The 21,386-nt window shown below is 44.9% G+C and overlaps 1 protein-coding gene across 4 annotated transcripts in view; it reads right to left on the bottom strand.

The window, feature by feature from the left end:
- tmem117 (transmembrane protein 117) overlaps window positions 1-21,386 on the bottom strand; it is a 398,678-nt gene that overhangs the window by 205,932 nt on the left and 171,360 nt on the right. For all 4 annotated transcript variants that reach the window (XM_041216475.1, XM_041216476.1, XM_041216479.1 and 1 more), the window contains exon 4: window positions 18,005-18,104. In XM_041216475.1, coding sequence (XP_041072409.1) covers window positions 18,005-18,104 — 100 coding nt within the window. The remainder of the gene's footprint in view (window positions 1-18,004; window positions 18,105-21,386) is intronic.

Raw genomic sequence — 21,386 nt, 5'->3', positions numbered from 1 at the left:
AGGGAGATGCACCCATGAAACTTTAAATGCACCTGATCCTTTGTCGGCCTTCAGTATCTGTCCCCTTCAGGAGCACAGCGTCACTGGTCACAGATGCTGAAGAGATGGGGACCCAGCACCCCCTCGATGGTGCTGAGAGCACACAGAGTGAACTCTGTGATGCCTGCCCACAACATTCTGGTAGCAATGACCAGCACCACCGAGGTGCAGGCATCAGTAATGTGTCCAGTGAATGTGGAGCCGGACAATCACGCTAGTCTAAAGGTTACACACTGGACAGGGGAGAGGCCCTGGACTGAGATACCTGCCTTTACGTTGTGCAAGAGCCAAGGTTTCACATCTGAGTAACATAAACATTGCTCATCAGACCAAGGAGCCATAGGCAAGGAGATATTCTTGGGAGTGTATTTACAATAGTAAACATTATGTATAAATGATTAACACCCATGCCCAGGCTGTGCAACTAGATCTTCTTAGCCTTCCTTACCCTGCTGCTACGTCTTGGTGCTCCCCAGACATCCACAGCAGAGGTGCAGGCAGCCCGCTGAGTGCTACATCCTGTCTGTGAGGACCTGGATGGGCATCCCCTGGAGGGCTGAGACTTGGAGGGCCCCGGCCTGCTTTCGGGCCCATGCTGTGTGGCAGTGGCACCCTCCTCGGCCTGTGGAGTTGGAGCTGCTAGGGTCACAGGAAGGGGGAATTCGGATGGGCTGGACACTTCTGGAGTCTTGTGGATGAATGACCCCGGGGTGTGCATCTACTGACCCTCCTCCCTACGGGTGCCTGAGGGCCCCTGACTGACTCCTTGAGGTGAAGGCGAAGCTGGAGTGAGGTCGAGCTGCTCCGCACCCCTCTCGCATTGATACTGTTAGAGGCCAACTATGGCATCAGTGATGGAGTTAAGCCCACACAGCAATGCAGGACCGATGTTGGAAAGCCAGCGCTATCACCTCAGACTGAAAGTGGAGGGACTCTTCCTTCGTGCCTTGCAACCTGAGGAGTGCAGCAGGCATCCATTCCTGATGTTCTCAAGCTTGCATTTGCAGCTCCAGCAGCTGAGGTATGACTGAGTCCAGATAATCCTCATCTGACACCGACTTAGCAGATTTCTGGTCTCCAGTAGTCCTCCAAGTGCAGGAAGCCTGGCAAGCTCCTGCTGCTGCCTGCTGTGGATCAGACAGTGCGATGTGCTCACTAGGTTGTGATCCCGAGGCTACTCTACAACTAGGCCCCACTGAGGTGTGTGTCTCTGCGCTGGTGGAAGGTGTGGGTGAGCGCTGTGATGGGTCTTCAGTTAGGGTGTCATCAGATTCTTCTTTCAAGGTATCTTCAGGGCTTGAACTGAAGACCTGCGTTGTGGACCCTACTGGCTGCTTTCCAGATGTGCCTGCGAAAGCAAGGAGAGATAATTAGTGCATGGCTGGGGACCGCGGAACAGGGGAACTAACTCACAGCATGGCTGTCTGATGGATGTTGCACTGCTAGAACCTCACTTGGTTGAGCACCACCAACCTCACTGCCAGCACAGGATGGCCCCAGATCGTCGCCGGACAGCTGGATGACTCTGATTTCAAAGGTTGTCGGGACTTTGATGTCAGGCATTCCTTCACCAGTCTGCGTCCTCTCCTTTCTGTTGTGTGCCAGCTTGTCCTGCATGAGGACAGATGGAGAGAGTGTAAGCAGGACGTCTGCCAGGCCAGATGAGAAGGGTACCTGGCATGTGCGGGTAGTAAGTGGTGCAATGGATGGGATAAGGAGAGGATCGCACAGCAGATGAAGGTGTGTGTGTGAGAGAGTGAATGGTGATGTCCCTTGAACTGGCAGGGAGTGAGATCCCTGTGGATGTGTGATGGGTTTGTGAGTGTGTGAGTTGAGAGCGATGAGAAGAGTGACTTACCCTGGCGGAACGGAGGAGATCATTCATCTTTTGCAGAGTGTTGGCATTGACCACCGCTGCCAGCGCCTCCCATGCTGGATTAGTGACCTTGCTCACTGGTCTTTGCCCAAAGCGGGAGTAGATAACTTCATGCCAGGCCTCCACTGCATCCAGAATGTGCCCAAGGAAGGTGTCGCTAAATTTGGGAGCAGCATATCTCCTCCCTTTGGCAGCCATGACTTTGCAGCAGCTTCCAATCCCTTAGTAGTGCTAGTTCTGTGCAGGAGCACTCTTTAAAAAAGGCGCCCCGATTACAGAAGACGTCAGGTGACAGTGGGGCAGGCAAATCAGAGTCCACCCTGCCAGCGATCTGGCATGTTTCACAAGAATGCATTATTAATGAGGCACTTGGACGATACAGCGTGAAAACCTGCCAGCAGGTAAAATATCCTTTTTCCCACCCACTAGTGCACTTTGAGCAAATCTGGGATGATTCCGCCCAATGGCTGGCCTAGGCTTAGGCTATTGTAATGTAAGGCCTCCAGTGTGTGCAGTAAAGATGTCACATCTGAAATCCAAAAATATCTGAATAGCAATCAGCCCCAAGAGTTTCAGATAAAGGATACTCGACCCATATACCGATATTAACTGAGGGAAAGTGGATAAGGGAATAGAGTTCCTACAATGTGTACAGGACTCCTTTCCAACCCAATATGTAAAAAAGCCCAACATGAGATAATTAGCTGCTGAATCTAATAATGGGGAATGAACCAGTGCAGATCAAAGAATTATAAGTAGGGAAACTCTAGGCAACAGTGACCATCATAATATACTTTAAAATGATAATAGAGGAGGGCATAAGTATGACAAAGAAACAGATTAAATTGTTTGGAGAAAAGCTGACTTTGAGAGGCTGAGAATAGAACTTGGAAAAATAAAATGGGCAACAATATTGATAAACAACAATGTAAAGCAATTAAAACAGTGTTCAATAGAATGCAGGAAATATATATTCCATTAAAAGGAAAGAGCAAACTAAACACTGGTGACACTAATTACATGATTACATTAATAAACTTGAAGAATGGACAGTTATTGGAAAATGAAATTCAACATAGACCGATGTGAGGTAGTACATTTTGGTAAGAAGAATAGAGAGGCCACGTTATTACTTGGAAGGTGCAAGTCTAGGTGGGGTAGAGGAACAAAGGGATCAATAAGGACAAATGCACCAATCACTAAAAGCTACTCAAAAATCCTCAGTTCTGTTGAAGAATCACACGGACTCGTGTTAACTGTATTCCTCTCCACAGATGCTGTCAGACCAGCTGAACTTTTCCAGCTATTTTTGCTTTTGTTTCAGATTTCCAGCATCCACAGTATTTTGCTTTTAACTAAAAGCTGCTCCACAGATTAGCAAGGCCATTTTAAAAAAGGTAAACTAAGCACTAGACTTCATTTCTAGATGGAGAGGATTGAAAAGTAGGGAAGTTATGTTAAACCTGTACCGAACCTTGGTTAGACCAAACCGCAGGCAGTTCTGGTCACCATATCTGGTCTTTTTACTATTGAAAGAAAGATGGCTGAGGAGAGACTTAATAGAGGTAGTTAAAATTATGAGAGGTTTTGGTCAAGTGGGTACAGGGGAAATGTTTCGTCTAGTGGGGAAGAGCATAATTAGAGGCCATCGATATACAATTGTTAACAGGAAATCCAACAGGGAATTCAGAAGAAACTGCTTCACCCAAAAAGTGGAATGTGCATCTCACTACCACAGGGAATAATTGAAGTAAATAGTACAGGTGCATTTAAGCATATGAGGAAGAAGAGAATAGAGGGTCAGAATGAAAAATTTCAATGAGGAAAGAGGGGAGGGGGTTCAAGAGAAGCATAAACACATGCATGAACTGGTTGGGCTGAATTGGCCGTTTCTGATTCGTATATCCTATGTAAGTTAATAACCCTGAAATGTAATTAGCGCTATGAAGAAGAAGCACTATTATAGTTTGAATTTGTAGTTTTAAAGATTTAAAAAAACATGATTTATCAAACCTCTTCAGATTGTGCCAATGTGTTTAGTTTGAGAAAATTCACGCTTGTATTGAAAACAGTGGTTTTCTCAATTACTGAAGTAATTGCAAATGTTTATGAACTGTTTATGATTCAGTGAATAGGAGAGATAGATTGGTAAATTAAATTCATAAGAATTCCAATAATGTTTGATTAAGCATGTGGCAAAAAGGAGCAGTTCTCTTCTACTTCCTGATGTCAGGGAGTTGAGGTAAATCAGGTACAAAGGGCGGAATTTTACGGCACGCAAGCCGTTCAAAAGTCCATTGACTTCAGTGGGACCATAAAATCCCGCCATGGTAAAAATCTGCCCAAAGTATTGAATTCAGATAGCTGTGGCAGTGACAGGGCCTCATCGTTAGATGGCAATGGTGTCCAATGTACATAACCGATTCAGTAATTAGATCTGATCACTGTGATCAACAAGGGCTGATCATTTTTCGCTTCACATCAACCCCATGCTCTTCATCTTCAGTCACTAATCAATCATTTACAGTTCCAGGAATCAACGGGTAAGGTCTCTTTGACTGCTTTGAGTGTCAGAGTGACTTTAGAGAACAACAAATGGTGCCTACAAATTTGTGTGAAGCAAAAGTGACCAGTGGGCACTGCAGGGTATTAATTATTTTCTGACCCAACTTACAAATTCTTATTTAAAATTACCGCCACTCATTTTCAATTAGGACGTCTTGTTCTTTAGTAACGGTGTATTCTATAGATCCAGGTAAGAGGCAGCATATTCAGTGCTAAATGAAAGGTTATCAGCCTGAAATGTTAGCTCTGTTTCTCTCTTCACATATGCTTCCTGACATGCCGGGTGTTTCTAGCATTTTCCCTTTTTCTTTCAGTTTTAAATGTCAACCCTAATCACTTTTATTGTTTGGTTCGATGCCTATGTTCAGGAACTAATTAAGCAGAGGAATTGCTTGGCGGCCTGAACAATTTATTTGAATGTTAATATATGCAGATTGCTGGACAGCGGAGATGATGATTCTAAGCTCTCGATTGCTGGGGCATTAAGGGAAATGTATGGAGAAAGTAGCAAGCGTTCAGACTAAAACTCAACTCATGAGTTGTGAGATAACAGAAATTGCTCAAAATACTCAGCAAACCTGGTAGCATCTACAGAGAAGGAAACAGAGTTAACAGGTTGGATTTTCACTCCCAAGGCGAGTAGTATGAGTCAGCGAGTTTCTTAAAATTTGTGACTCCCACTCTATGGGTTAAGGCCTTTGCCATAGTGAGAAGAGGTCTGTCACTTGCCATTTCAACACACCACCCTGCTCTCATGCCCACATGTCCGTCCTTGGCCTGCTGCAATGTTCCAGTGAAGCTCAACACAAACTGGAGAGACAGCACCTCATCTTCCGACTAGGCACTTTACAGCCTTCTGGACTGAATATTGAGTTCAACAACTTCAGATCATGAACTCTCTCCTCCATCCTCACCCCCTTTCCGATCCCCCTTTTCCAATAATTTATAATTATTTTACAAATATATTTTTCTTTTCCCTCATATTTTTAAATTTATTTCAATCTATTGTTTCATGTCCACCTTTTAGCCCATTTCGATCCCTTGCCCCCACCCCACCCTCACTAGGGCCATCTGCTACTAGCTTGTCCTGCTTCTACCCTTAATGTCCCCATTAGCACATCCTTTAGATAATATCACCACCGTCAACACCCCTTAGTCCTTTTGTCTATGGCATCTTTGCCAGTCTCTTCTTGGCCTCCACCTATCTTGGCTGGCCCCCTATCGAGCTCTACCTGTCCCACCCCTCTCAAATAGCTTATATTTCATCTCATGTCTACATGTCTTACTTCTGATGAAGGGTCATAAGGACTCGAAACGTCAACTGTATCCCTCTCCGCAGATGCTGTCAGACCTGCTGAGTTTTTCCAAGTATCTTTGTTTTTGTTCTAGATTTCCAGCATCCGCAGTATTTTGCTTTTATCTTAGGGGTTTATTTGAATTCAGCATTGAGTTCAATTGGCCCTGCTGAATTTATGTTTCCCTCATGTGTGAATCAAGCCCCTATCCTACTGGTGAAAATAGGATCTGTTGGAAATGGGGGTGGGATTTCCCCATTCTGCCCACCATCTTTAAAGGGGTGAGTCTGTGGTCTTTCATCAGAACTGATTAGAAAAAGTTAGAAATGTAACAGATTTTATTAAAGTGGAAGCGGGGAGGGTGGGAAGAAGGACAAAAAGTGAGATGTGCAATAGGGTGGAGGGGAGAAGAGATTAAATGACAAAGGTTTCATGGAGCAAGGCTAAAGGGAGTGATAAATGGACAAGTAAGGAAGCAAAAGATGTGTCAACAGAAGCTGAATGTCAGGATCCTGAATAGCTGCCACCTGAAAGCACAGTCAAGGAAGTGAGAGAAATGGGAAGAAAAATTAAAGAAAATGGAGGCAGAGGTTACAATCTAAAATTGTTGAACTCAATGTTGATTCCAGCAGGCTGTATAGTATACAGATGAGGTGCTGTTCCTTGACAAAAACAGAATTACCTGGAAAAACTCAGCAGGTCTGGCAGCATCGGCGGAGAAGAAAAGAGTTGACGTTTCGAGTCCTCATGACCCTTCGACAGAACTTGAGTTCGAGTCCAAGAAAGAGTTGAGATATAAGCTGGTTGAAATATGTGTTTTATCTCTGTTTTTATCTTTGTTTTTGTTTTTATTGCTGTTCCTTGAGCTTGCATTGCTTCATTGAAACACTGCAGCATGCCAAAGACAAAGAGGTCAGAGTGGGAGCAAGGTGGAGAATCATAACAGGGGGGCTGGAAGCTCAGCCTCTCTGAATTTTCCCTCCTGCCTGCAGCAATTCCTGCCGTGGGGGTTGGTGGGGGGGTGCGGTGGGTGGGAAGAATCGGAAAACACTGGGATTTTCTGCTCCTGCCCACAACAGGTGTCATGGCGGGCAGGAGTGGAAAATATTGCAAGAAGCTAAGATCAGTTTTACGTCGTTGTAAAACCAGTTCCATAACTGTGCACTGCAGCCATCAATGGCGGGGCCGCGTTTCCTGCCGCAGCGTGTCCAGAATGTCATTTCAATATATTTGCATCTCATTATAAAGACTGCTCGCCGGAATCACTCCGTCACATTAGATGATCGGGGCACGATGGTGTGCAATTGGGACAGCATGATTCACAATGGTACGTAAGTGACATGCACCTGGTGACCTGCATTTCACTCGTGACTTTGAGGTTCACTCGTCTACCTTGCATCGCTCAGCGCTCACGGTAATCAGCACCAAGCTTCGCAGGCAGCATCACATCGCTTTCGGGGGGGGCTTTTCACAGGCAAGTCTCGATCTGCCAGACCTGTGGTAAGGCAGGGGTGGCTTTTATAGGGCTGCAGGGTTGGCGCTCCACTGGGGAAAAGGGGGAAACTGGCCTGAGGCCTGGGAAAGGGCTACAGGGCATGGGCTCCACTAGGAGGTAAGAGTGGGGAAGGTTGCACTGTGGGGGGGCGGGGTTGGGAGTGGTGTGGAGGGTTAGCTTCCTCAGCGCCAGGATGGGAAGAGAGTATTTTACAGAATGGCATAAGACACTTGGGGTCAAAATGGGAGGATCGCTGAGTGAAGAAGCGCTTCACTTGTTGAGCTTGGAAAGACTGTCCCAGTCCCGGGAGGGGGAGGGCGGGTCAGTTCAGTCTCAGTCATGCCCAGCATGTTGTGCGCAAGGCATTGTCGCGACATCATGCACCTCAGTCCATGGGGTTTCTGGCACTATACTGGGCCGCGGATGGCACACATAGTCAGGGGAAGATCGGGAGAAGGTAATGTGGGGGCAGCCGAAGGTGTTGGGGGGATATATGTTTAACTGTGCAAGTGGCCTCAAGATGGGAAGGGGGTGATGTCTACACGGGGCACAGGCACATCCACCTCAAAATGTTCAGGGGCTAACAAATGGATATCCACTACAAACACGATGAGATCACAGGGGGAGGATTGAGAGGTCTGTGAGGGAGGGAATCCTCTGGGTGATGTAAGGGGTTTTCACACTCACACAGGGAGGGTCCAAGCTGGTCTGGCAGCAAGATCTTAGCGCCATCATCTTCCAACCTGCAGCGATGCCGCAGTGCAAAATTAAAATGAGGAGAAGCTCTGCTGGTGAGGGCTCTGAGGGCCGAATGGAGGGCAGGTACATGCACCAGAGGGCCAATTAAAAGGGGTACCCAACTGAACTGTGTATTCCCAAATGAGGAGAGATGCACAGCTGAGACATGTTAGGAGTCTTTCAATGGCAATGCAGAGAATCAGGAGAGTAAAGCTATGAAGCCATTCATGCAAGACTAATCCAGAAAAATGGCACTAACCGACTTCCTTGTATTAACTCTCTGTTTGCAGCATTGAAAATCCCCCGAGCGATAACGAGCTCCAGAGCAATTGGGCGACCGGACAGGGTTCAGATGCGTGTTACAATCGTGGCGCTGGCATGGTCACAGAGGAGGAGCCTCAGGCCCCCCTCAAATGATCTCATGTCCTTACTAAACATTTTCTCTCATGTTTATACCAAAGAGCGTAGTATTAGAGTGCAGTGAACGAAGATCCCAGCGTCTAGGCTGAAAGCAGCACATCCAAGCATCCAGCCAAAGCAATCTCATAGCAGTCAGTCACATGAAAGGTGGCGGGGGGGCAGGGGCGGGGGTGGGGGGGGGGGGGGGGGGGGGGTGGGGGGGGGGGGGGTGAAGGAGCACCTTGAAACGTACCCTGCACTGGGGTAAATAACTGCTGGCACTGGAACAAAGCAATTAAACCAACATTCACTGACAATTCATTGACAGAAATAGGGCCTTTGCAGGCTAATGTTGACTCATGTCTGTTTCTTTTGATTGGGCAGATAGGAGACCATCAGGAAGATGGAGCCTTGTTTTATTATCTCAGGCAGGAGAGAAGTAGGAGAAGCTTGTGACAGAGACGCTTCGCTTGCCTAAGGAAGGAGCAAAACTCTCAAGACCAAGGGGCAGCAGATCCCCCTCCTGACGCAGAGGATGACACTCACAGAAACACCGTGCATAGGCACCTGGCATGACTGATAAGACATGCGAGTTCTGTGCATTACCTGCAGATAAACGAGAGACAGTGTGGCCGATGCCTCCCCATGTCCAGGAATCTGGTGACTCGCATTTGCCACATTCTCCAAGAATTGGTGTCATGGGGACTGGGAGGGCATCCATTGCCAGTGGCTCTGAAAGTAACTGCTGCACTGAACGTCTACGGCAGCGGCTCCTTCCAGGGTTCCACTGGGACCTCTGCAGGATCTCTCGGGCGTCCATTGACAAATGCATCCATGAGGTAACAGTTGTCATTTTTGCCAAGACCCCCAGTAATATCAACTGTGACAGAGACCAAGCAAGCCAGGACATCGAGCACTGAGCTTTGCTGAGATTTCCGGGTTCCCACAGGTGCAGGGTGTCAACGACTGCACTCGTGGCTATAAAAGCTCCCTGGTTACAGGCACTCTAATACATAAACAGGAAAGGCTACCACTCACTCAATGTACAGCTGTTCTGCGACCATAAGAAACTTATTGTTCAGGTTTGTGCCAGATACCCAGGAAGCATCCATGACTCATATATCTTGGGTAGATTGCAGATTCCGAAACATCTTCAAGAAAGCACACAGAATCCAGGGCTGGCTCCTCAGTGACAAAGGGCACCCCCAAAGGATGTGGTTGAAAATGCCCATGCGGCAGCCACAGAATTCTGCACGGGGAAGGTACAACAAAGCCGCAACTCGAACGTTGGTGGATAACACCATATGGATCTTAAGGATGTGATTCAGATACCTGGACAGATCTGGCAGAGCACTCCAGTACAGTCCCCAGGAGGTCCCACAGATCATTGTGGCTTGCTATGCACTGCACAACCTGGCACTGCAGATGCCGATATGGAGGAGCTACATATCTCCTCTGACAAGGAGGACGTTGAAAGGAATGAGGGCGATGAGGTTGAGGAAGCCGAGGCTGCAGGGAAGAGGCCATAGCACAGGCCAGGCGAGTCCCTCATAGCCATCAGATTCCACCAGATTCTATGAGATGCAGTGAGCACCCTCTTGGACAAGTGCCCACCATCATGGCCCCACATGAATAGCAGCGAGAGCAGCACTGCGATTTCCCTCATTTCAACCATTCACTTCAATCTGAGAGTGAATAGTTACACATCAGGCTCACATTGGCCTGATCTTTTGAAGGATGATGAATCCTCAACAGCATGTGTCCTTGCTAAGCTGAGGTGCTAACTGGAAGAGGGAGTCCCAGCATCAGACATCAGTAGGTGCTGCCTCTTCAAGCATCTCTCCAGCAAACCAGTCACCATGGCAGCCTACACGAGGCAGGAGCTGTTCTGCTGTCCTCAGTGGACTCGTAGTTTATGTCTTTAATGTAACAAAGTTCCTGAAGGAGATCAATCTCCAGTAATGGGACAACGCATTGTGTGTAACCTCAATGGTAAAACGGAGAGGTGACACTTGGGTCAAGGCAGCCGAGGACATTCCGCAGGTGTGCAACTATTCAGAGATGGCCCAATCCTCTGTGTCACCTTCTTCTCTATCACATTACCATCTGGCACTCTTAATTAGCGACGCTGGCCTGCTTTTATCCTCACCTTACTAAACATGTGGACCGCCTGAGGATGACGATGTTTAACCACTCGCATGCCAGACATTAAAATGCCCCCTCTTTAAGACACACATTGCGGCCTCAAGGCCAGCACTGGCCCTTGTGAACTCCAAAATTCTCAGACACCATGAAGCTCTCATGGTCACGTGTTGTTGCTAACAAAGAGCAGACTTCAGCTTCAGTACACACTCTCATCTATCCCATTGCTCCCCTCAACACTGTCTAACGCCGCGGTGTGCGCTTCCAGAACATGCTCAAAGGCTCCATTGATCCTGTCCAAAATCACCATTTGCAATTAGGATCACTCATCTCGGCGAGTGTTTAGGTGATGGGCGCACAGCACTGCATCCCGACCTTGTGACGAGAGTCTTGAGGTTGCATCCCAGACAATTAGAGGTCGAGAAAGGCTCAGCATTGTAGGATCAAGGGTCAGGGCAATAATGTGGCTGAGAGGGGCAGAGCTTCAGCACCTTGAGATGGAAAAGTGCTCCCACTTATTGGTGAGTTCAGCAGACGTACACTTGAAAAGTCGGAAACGCAGTTGGCAGACACGAGCACGTATAAGCTCTAAGTATGGGCTCATGGCATGAAAACCCTGCTGAATGACAGACAGCATAGGAAGTTGCGCGATATATGACCCTTCTCCATGCGTGAACACCTGAGAACAGCTCTATTGAAGGCCTGTCACAGTACCCACCCACACCCCCCAGCAGCGTAGAGATGCACACCTCGGCGAGACCTAGTTCTAGATCAGCCTCCAGGTCCCAATCTAGTGAGTACAGCACACGTTCTGTTCCACAGCAGGCAGGGGTGGGGACATTCGAGGTCGTCAGCGCTTGGAGGGCTGTTGGAAGCCATGATTCTGCTTTGTCCTAGTCAGATGACGAGCCTCCGGACTCAGTCCTAAATCAATTGGCGGAGCTGCAGTGACAGTCTCAGGAATATCAAGAAGGGACGTCAGCTGCATTCCTCAGATTGCAACAGACGATGGAGGAGCCTGACCACCCCGAGTCTGGGCCCTCTCCCTGCAATTGTGTGCGAGCTAGTCCTGCATAAAGACAGATGGAAAGTGAGATTAGGACGAATGCTGGGACACATGATAAGGACACTTGGCATGTGTAAATGTGTAAATGCAGCCATGGACAGGATGAGGAGATATGCCAGATGGAGATGTGAATATGTGTTTGAGAGTGAGGGGTGATGTAACTTGAGCTGGCATTGTGTGATATCTTTGTGAATGTGTGATGGGCTTGTGAGCGTGTCAGTTGAGAACGATGAGATGGTTGACTTACCCTGGCGGAACGGATGAGATCATTCATTTTCTTTCTGCACTGGATGGCTGATCTCCTCTGTGCAGCATTAGTGCTGACCATCGCTGCCAGCACCTCCCAAGCCGCAGTGGTGGGGTTGGTGGACCTGCTCCGGCCATCACAGGCGTAGATGACACCGCGGTGGGCCTCCACAGCAGCCAGCAGGCATTCCAGTGAGGCATCAGTAAACTTAGGGGAGGGCCTGCTGTCTTCTTGACTTTCAGGACCATGTCTTCAGTGGAGCAGTCCTGGGCTGCATGCATTGAGAACGCTGTGCAAGGCTGCTGTTTAAATATGGTGCCCGGAGGGAGGAAGCAGTGAGCTCAAGGTGGTGTGGGAAAATCAGAGGCCGCCTGGCTGCAATCCGGCATGTTTCCCATACCTGCATAGCTAATACAGAGGGAAACAAACGATACAGCGCGAAAACTCGCCATTGCGGCCAGCAGGTAAAACGCTGTTTTTCACGCCTGCCACCACACTCAGTGCACTGAGGGGAAAATCCCGCCCATAGTCTTTTTTCCCCACGCATAGACTCTAAATTTTGAACTGTTGTTCAAATTCAGCTTTGTACCTTTTGTCTTCTCTTGTTTTATTTGACCCACAGATAGAAGTAACAAAATATTTTTAGTGCTATGCTAAAGAAAGTAACAAAAGGAAACAGAAAAAAAGACTTGCATTTATATAGCATCTTTTACAACCTCAGAACGTCCCAAAACATCTTACAGCCAATAAAGTTGTTTTGAAGTGTAGTCACTGTTATAATGTAGGAAACATGGCAGCCAATTTGCACACAGCAAGCTCACACAAGCAGTAATGTGATAATAGCCAGATGACCTGGTTTTGTTATGTTGATTGAGAATAAGCATTATTTGGGACACAGGCAATAACCATGGGCCCCCACCCCCAACCACCTTCTTCAAATAGCGCCACCGAATCTTTTACATCCACCTCTGACAGTGCAGTGTGCTCAGTGCTGCAGTGGGAGTGTCAGCTCAAGGCTCTGGATTTGATTTCACAACGTTCTGATGCAGAGACAAGAGTGCTACCTGTTAAGCTTGATAGTGAGCTTTTTTGTGCCCTTTTAGAAGGGAGAAATTGTGTGATGTGTATCCCACCCATCCTCCAGTGATCAATTGTTAAACCTTAGTGTGCAGATCCATACATGGGCCAAGATTTAATGTCGACAACTAGTATCTTGCCTATCGACTGGGGAATGGGTAGGGACCCTATATTGCTTCCATGGAAAGGCTGATGAAATTAAGTGCCCTTCAAGCACTTAGCTGCCCAGCGTCAGGCCTTTCGAGGGATTCTGAATCTGGAGTCAGAACTCCTGCCGCCCCCCCCCCCCCGCCCCAAGAGCTGCTGGCCAATCAGAGGCCAGTGTGTTGCTGATGGTAACGCTCCAAAGCCTTCACCATGAATCATCGCTGGATCGCTGAACAAAGCTGAGTGAGGCAGGTTGAGGGTCAAGGTCTTGGGGGTCAGAGGCAAGAGGGAAGGGGGTGGTTTTCAGCAGCCTCACCCTTTCTGTTGCCGGGTCCCTCATATTGTACAAAGGGCTAATAGCTATTATGCTAATAACTAGAGTGCTTCATCAGTGATGCCAGATCACGTGTAACGGAAGCCTGAGGGAAGAAGGTTCAAGTGGAGTCCTGCTAAAGTCCACCTCTGTAAATAGTCAATAAATTTTCAATAGTTTACAACAGCCTGGTTTCCAGCTCCCTTCTATCAAAGACACCCAGAGCCCGATTGTGATAATAATACATGCTGACAGCAATCTGCGAACTGTTAACTAAAGATCCCAGTCGACACCGTTAGAGGTGGGAAAAGTGAAGGCCATCAGCCCTGCAGAGTACACGAGGGATGCCCCACAGCAGCAATCAGAGCAATTAATCACTACCGGAGTCCCATACCAGCCGACTACAAGTGCACAGAGCTATGAAGAAAGTCTTACCTCTGCCCGAGCGCCTGATCCTCACAGAGGGCCTCAACCAAGCTGCATACTAGAGAAATTGGTATCACCAATTCGGTTGATAATGGACTGCCTCCGGACTCAGTCAGACAAGGGTCAGTCAGCGTTCTCTTTTATGCAATCAGCAACTGTGCCGACAACATTTTAAGAAGACAGAGATTTGATAAGGAAACCACTAAAAGCAAAGAGCTCCCCAAGGCCTTTGAATCCTTCGTTAGCCTACTGTGCAATGCTATAATAGACCAGGAAATATTCAACCAGCGCAGCAGAGAACCTGGAGAGAATATTGATTCTTTTATAAACAATCTGTATCACTTAGCAGATAACTGTGAATATAGGGCATTGAGGAAGAAGATCATCAGAGACCACAGTGTAGTGGGGGTGATTAATGAACCATTGTTGGGCTTCTTGCACTGAGACAAGATTTCACTTTGTCAAAGCAGCACAGTTAGTCAGGTAGGCTGAACTCCACAAGCAAAACAGACTACTCATCCGAAGTGGTAGGAAGCCTTCCTGGGGGCAGAGCACCAACTCGGTCCACTTCATGCGCCATAGGGCTATCAGTGCATGCCTGCCAGAAAACAGCCAGTATGGTGAGGGCACAGTCAGTGCCATTGTTCCATATCCTCATTGTGGCAGGAATAAACCTCATTGGCATAAAACGTGCCCGACCATTAATACCCATTGCTGCTCCTGCCATAAGAGGGGCATTTGTTAGATAGTATGCCGCAGCAGGAGCTTCCATCTTCAGGTCAAAAATTGAAAGACAGACCATCCCAATCTGCAAGTGTCCAAGAACTAGCTGATACTGAAGAACAGACTGTACTCTTCTTGGGTGAAGTGGCAGAGCCTCAAGACTCTTTCTGCTATACACGGTTCATAGCCAGAAGACAAATTTTAATCTGGACACAGGAGCAGGAATGTCCATTCTTTCCAATACCACACCATGGTTGAAGTCTGAATTTCTCTAGCCAGCTACCATTCCACTTCATGGCCCAGGAGGTATTGCACTCAAGGCGTGAAGAGAGATGACTGTTACATTCCATTATAATGGTATACAGCTCACTGATACTCTACATATCATTTCTAATTAACATTGTTCTTTGTTGAGCAGAGAAGCTTGTATAGCTTTGCACCTTCTCTATTCACTAATTGCAGCAGAAACCCAAGTTAACTCAGGACGCTGTGAATCAGTCTTCATAGACAAACCTCCATCCCTATGACCACAGGAGGACAACGTGGTTCTTTCACTTCTCTTTGAGGGGAGGCCAAGTGAAGCAGAAGACAGGTGTGCCAAAGTTGAAGGTGACCAGCCACAAGATGACATTCTAGACCTTAATTTGCTTTTCTGGGAAAGAGTGGAAGAGGACAATAACCAAGATGACGCTGATATTGATAACTTGTTGCAGGAGAAGATCCTGAACCTTGCTTCACTTTTTGAAGACAACATAGATGATGATGATGATGGTGACAGCCCAGATAGCTCTGCTGAGGGGGTCAGCATATTGTTGAAGAAGGTGATAAAGATTCAAATCCATCTGTTCATTCTGCTGATAATGCCAATGACATACAACAACAACCTGATTCAGCAACTCTTTTGTACAATGAGTAACTGAGACCAGAAATCCTTACTATTGACACTGTAACCTTTGTAGAACAAATCTCTCCTATCGAATCCGAAGTTAAATCTGGAGATTAACTGACCACAGAGGTGCTTACTACAGATCTTACTAACACCATAGGTGGACAAGAAAGTATAATTTCTCTGCTTCAGCATGTTTCTTTCACTGCTAATGCTGATGGCAGCATACATTCTGGTCAAGTTCCAGAGATATTCAGGCCACTGAGGAGCAAGCTCACACCAAAGGGAGTGTTGAACTACTACCTACAGAAAAGGAAATTCCTGCAGTGTTAGCAGGATAATCATCATTTTTCCTTAGGAATATTCTTCATCTTTCTCTTTGTCTGACTTGTTCATGGGTGAGGCATTACGTAATATTGTATTGCCAGTGAAACCCAACGCAAACTGGAGGAACAGCACCTCATCTTCCGACTAGGCACTTTACAGCCTTCCGGACTGAATATTGAATTCAACAACTTTAGGTCTTGAACTTCCTCCTCCATCCCCAACCCCTTTCTGTTTCTTCCCCCTTCCTTTTGTTTTTTTCAATAAATTATATAGAGTTTTCTTTTCCCACCTATTTCCATTATTTTTAAATATTTTTAAATCTTTTATGCTCCCCCCACCCCCACTAGAGCTATACCTTGAGTGCCCTACCATCCATTCTTAATTAGCACATTCGTTTAGATAATATCACCAACTTCAACACCTATGTGTTCTTTTGTCTGTGACATCTTTTGATGATCTGCTTCTATCACTACTTGTTTGTCCCTACAATAACACACCCCCCTCCACTTCTCTCTCTCCCCACCCCCAACCACCCCTCCCCCCCGCCCCCCCCCACCACACTCCTTAAACCAGCTTATATTTCACCCCTTCCTTGGATTCACCTAGTTCTGTTGAAGGGTCATGAGGACTCGAAACGTCAACTCTTTTCTTCTCTGCCGATGCTGCCAGACCTGCTGAGTTTTTCCAGGTAATTCTGTTTTTATTACGTAATATTTTGTTCATTGCTGCAGTAGAAGTACAAATCTACAGCTGTACAAATCTTCACAGGAGCTAATGAGTTTCATTCTGTCAATTAAGAGCAGCTAGCAGTTCATCTTTCCCCAACATACCAAGAAGGAGGAAAGGAAAAAGAGAAGAAATGGAAACCTCTACTCATCACCTTTATACTGCAGACCAAAAAACAGAAATCTCTGTCTGCAGAGTTGGTGCCTTCCAAGGAGAAGATTGTGGAGAGCATATGTCCTATACATCCTCAAAGAGAGCCGAGAACACAGTTGGAGACTGAGGCCACCAGCACAAGAGACTGTGAGGTTGGGGTGGTGGGAGGGCGCGCTGTAGGATGTGTATATAGTTAATGAGTAGAACAGAAGACTTGGGAGGAGGTGCAGTATAAATGGTTACTAGCTATTATGCTAATAGCTAGATTGCATCATCAGTGATATTAGATCACATGTAACTGGAACCTGAGGGAAGAAGGTTCTAATGGAGTCCTGCTGAAGTCTGCCTCTGTATATGGTATAAATAGTCAATAAACATTCACTAGTTGCAAAAACCTGATTTCCAGCTCTCTTCTATCAAAAGCACCCAAAGCCTTTAATACACCTCAATTGGGTACTGAGCACCTGTGACCAATGGACCCATCCACCCCCCCCTTCTCGCCACAAGGCTGCAGGGAAACTCAACAGGACTCTGATTTAATCACTGAGACATCATTAATTCCGGTGGACTCAGGGATAATTGGTGACAAGGGGCTCATTAATGAAGATAATTGACATCCCACCACTAGCAGGTGAGTCGAGCTCCTTTCTACCTCCAACTTAATTGCAGGAGGTTTTCCCACCACTGGCAGACTGATGCATGGCCACCTATGCAGTTTAGTGGGCCCAGCTGCCAAGTTTCCTGCTGTGACACTCTGGATTAAATTCCACCCATGGAATGCACAAGGTGAAGATTTTTGATCACAGAAGATGCAAAATATTTCAGGATACTACCTTCTGTCATGAACTAAAGGCAAAAGTGTTGAGGAAAAATCACTTATTTCAGCAATGGTAATAATACAGAAACCATTACCATCAATGGTAATGTATTCACTTATACTCTGAATTTTACAATATGAAGTGTGCAGATAAGGCTTTACACTTAGCAGCATTTATATGCAGTCATGAACCCATTTTAGCCTGCTTTCTTCACAGGATAGATAAGGTATATTATGCACATTCACATTTTTGCAAGCATGAGTTTTGTTGTTCAGTCTCAATTCACATGTACAATAAAGCATCAGTCACATATCCAGCAACTGAACTGAGTGCTCAGTATTCCAATATTTTATCTTAAGGCATTGAATCCCAGAAAGTTGATCAGTTGCGTGAATCCTAGTCATACCTCTTTTGAATATATCTGCCTATTGTAAGAAGAATGCCACAACCTAGGAGTTGAATTAAATTCACATAGTTTTATATCTCCAATTAAACATCATCAGTCAGAAAATAAATGAGTCTCTCATTAAGAAAGGTTATTCTCACCATCCAGGCAGTGACAAAATCCCCCAACCAGGTTCCAACTGCTGCTAACTTCATGAAGGTTTCGTTTCTCATGCCCATGTAATTGTTAATGAAGTAGGGACTGTAGAAAAAATACAGATATTTAGTATTATAAGAGTTACATTAAAATATTTACCATAGTGTTGTCCCCTCCATAGAACACTGGATTATCACATGGTTGGCAGAACATGTGAATCTCTTTCAATCATTAGATTATTTGGAGGTGTGGCTTTTCAGTTTAATTATTTACAATTCAAGTCAGCTGATAAGGAATCTTTTATATGTTCAACATCTTTATTAATTACTTAATGAAGTTTTTAATTCCATTTTTGAAGACAATCATTCAACACCCAGTCTTATTGCAGGACAAACAAAAAGATTACTAATCCCTGGCAATTCATATGGTGTGTAGCCACCAGTAAAAATATGCAAGTAAACAAAGAATGAACAAAACAGCATTTATATACTACACTCCGCAAACTCAGCATATCCCAAAGTTCTTCACAATTAATGCAGTAGAAAATGCAGGACTGTTTTCCAAGATGTGCTCACAAAGAATCCACAATTGTTTAAAGGGAATGGTAGAATCCAAGGTTCGCACCTATTAGATTTGTGTTTCCTATTTGGACCATGGGTTTATGATGTTTCTGTGATCCCATACGTAAATGGTTCGCAATGAAGCAAATTCAGAAACAGAAATATACCATAGCAGATCCTTAGACTTCCCAAAAACATTTCAGAATTTTACACAGATCTGATAGCTAATTGAAGTATTAACCTAAGAGAATTGTCAGAGTACCTGTAAAATGTGTAATGGAAGCGGTGGCATTGTAGTGTTGTCACTGGACTAGTATTCTAGAGACCCAGGGTAAAGCTCTGGGGACCTGGGTTTGAATCCCAACATGGCTGATGATGAAATTTGAATCTGGAATTAAAAGTCTAATAAAGACCACCACCCACCTGGCTCACGAAGGAAACCTTCGTCACTTCCTTGGTACGGTTTACATGTGACTCCAGGTTCACTGAATGAGGGCAATTAGGGATGGGCAATAAATGCTGGCCTAGCCTGTGATGCCCACATCCCATGAATAAAAAAAAGCTAGCATGATCGAATATAAAACATAAAGTACCATAGTGCCCTTGTATAAGAACTTGATTAAGTCTCATGTCCAGCACTGATCCCCTTGCTTAGCAAAATCACAGAAGGGTCACTCGATTAATACTGAGTTTAAAAAACTTTAGTTATCATAATAAGCTGACAGTGTCATTTTACTCAAGAAAACTGTAGACTTTGGGGTAATTTGATTGATGTGTCATAGACTGTGTCTAAGTGAATATATTATTTATTTAGATAGGCTGGGAATATGAAGAAATAGCATTATACTTCTGTATAACTATTTCCATCTCTATATAAGATTTCAGAACAATGTTCCTCTGCTGCTAATGTGCCTGTTAGACTGTTCGAGCCTGTTGTAATCCTTCTAAAGAATACTCATTATCCACCTTTCCTGCTAATGTTATAGTAAGTTGCAAGCTAAATGCAGGTCAACAATGCACTTTACTAAAACTTTCAGGCAGCTGTAACCTTGAATAGCCATTTCTACCAAAATTAGACAAGTGGCAGTCATAATATAGCGAAGTAAAGTAATTTATAATCAATATAATTGAAAGGGACAAACGACATTGACCTCATTGCTTATCTTGGCACTTTTTTTTAAGTTGGACGCCTTCCACAGATTTTCTAAGTGCAGATGTTTGTTGAAAGCCTCATGTGGGATTGCCCCTAATGTCTGTAGGATGCTCTGGTCAGTCATCAGTAGAACCCATAGAAGACATTTCCTCATTCCCTCACACCACTCAGGATAGTCCAAGGACCATCAAGAGAGCAATCCTTTCTATGTCTTCCATATGCTTATGTGCACTCTGCAGCTGGACGGATGTATTGAGTGCACTGTTGATCTTGCTAAATGCCTATTAAGGGAGCTGATTTCTCAATTGTGATCTTTCTGTACCTCATTTGAGTTCAAGGAGAGTGAAATAAGTAAATGTACCATTTCCTATGTATTTAATGTATTTAAATGAAGAGATACTAACTCTCACTAATTGCACAGCAAATGCTATGAGAGCAAATGAAATGCACTGATCAAAAATGATATGATAACATTTGTTATGCAAATATCCTGGTTACAGTCTCTAGAACAAGCAATAAAATAATTCTTATGGCTGCATGAACCAAGAAACACCTTGAATAATTTGGGATAATTAAGCTTGGCTTGAATGAAACCTACAATGTTTTCAGTTAATGCTGCCTGAGGGAGCTTAGTGTTCTCAAAAGGAATTATTTTAAAGCTTTTCTTTCTTTCTTTTCTTGCACCAGCTGTTATCTTGGTGTTCCAGGATGAAATTAATAAATGTGTTTAAATATTAAAAGTGAAGATGAGAATGGGCTGATCTGCTTGTGCATGCTAAGTAATATCTAGATGTGAAAGCTTCTGCTTTAGGTGTCACTTTTATATCACTACAGATGCCATAGATTGCGTTATTAAACAACTGAGTAAGGGATGTCCTGTAAATCATAAAATATCAATACCTATTCATTGTTAAATTTCTGATGCGTGATTCATTAATGGAATTGTGAGATGTACAATGACGGATTTCTTCCACTACCCTAAAATAATCATCTTGATGAGAATGGGGATTTATATCTGCATTAACTCAGAAGTGCAGTGACTTGGACTCGATCTAGCCCACGAAAATGATCCGAGGGGAGTTGTTCTTTCCATGTAATTATGATCAATAATTCTTGTGACCCAGATGCACATCTAAAATTGCAGCCTGGAAGATGTGCTTGAACTGCAAAACATAAAGACATATTTCTAAATGCAGTGGCATTGGTTAATTAATTGACAAGAAAAAAAATCACAATGTTAAAAGTATTCCCTAACTTGAAGGTTCTGATGCATATCATGTATAATCAATCCCACATCAAATCAGAAAGCATTATTACTCATTCTTTTAAACCAGGGATTCATTGAATAACAAGTTTAGTTTTAATACAAAGGAACTGATTATCCCAAGATGTGACTGTATGCATGTACCGTTGCTAAATACCATTTAGTTCTTCAGATAGCAAATTTGGATTCAGGGTTGGGAGTTAGAACATTCAGACAATTTGCTGTTGGATCTAAAAACTCAACCTGCTGGTGTATAATAGGAATGCACTTGTTGTAAAATGTATATTCCACTTTCCAACAAATCAGTCTGCCATAGCTGCAAGAGGACAGAATCTCGGTCTGCAATAAACTGGCAAAAATTAGATATTCCTGGAAACTAGATTACCAGGAAAAAAAACCATGCCTGCCCT

Source organism: Carcharodon carcharias, chromosome 21 (assembly GCF_017639515.1).
Source record: "Carcharodon carcharias isolate sCarCar2 chromosome 21, sCarCar2.pri, whole genome shotgun sequence".
NCBI classification, from domain to species: Eukaryota; Metazoa; Chordata; class Chondrichthyes; order Lamniformes; family Lamnidae; genus Carcharodon; species Carcharodon carcharias.
The sequence above is the reverse complement of the archived record's forward strand: the minus strand, read 5'-3'. Positions and strand labels throughout refer to the sequence as shown.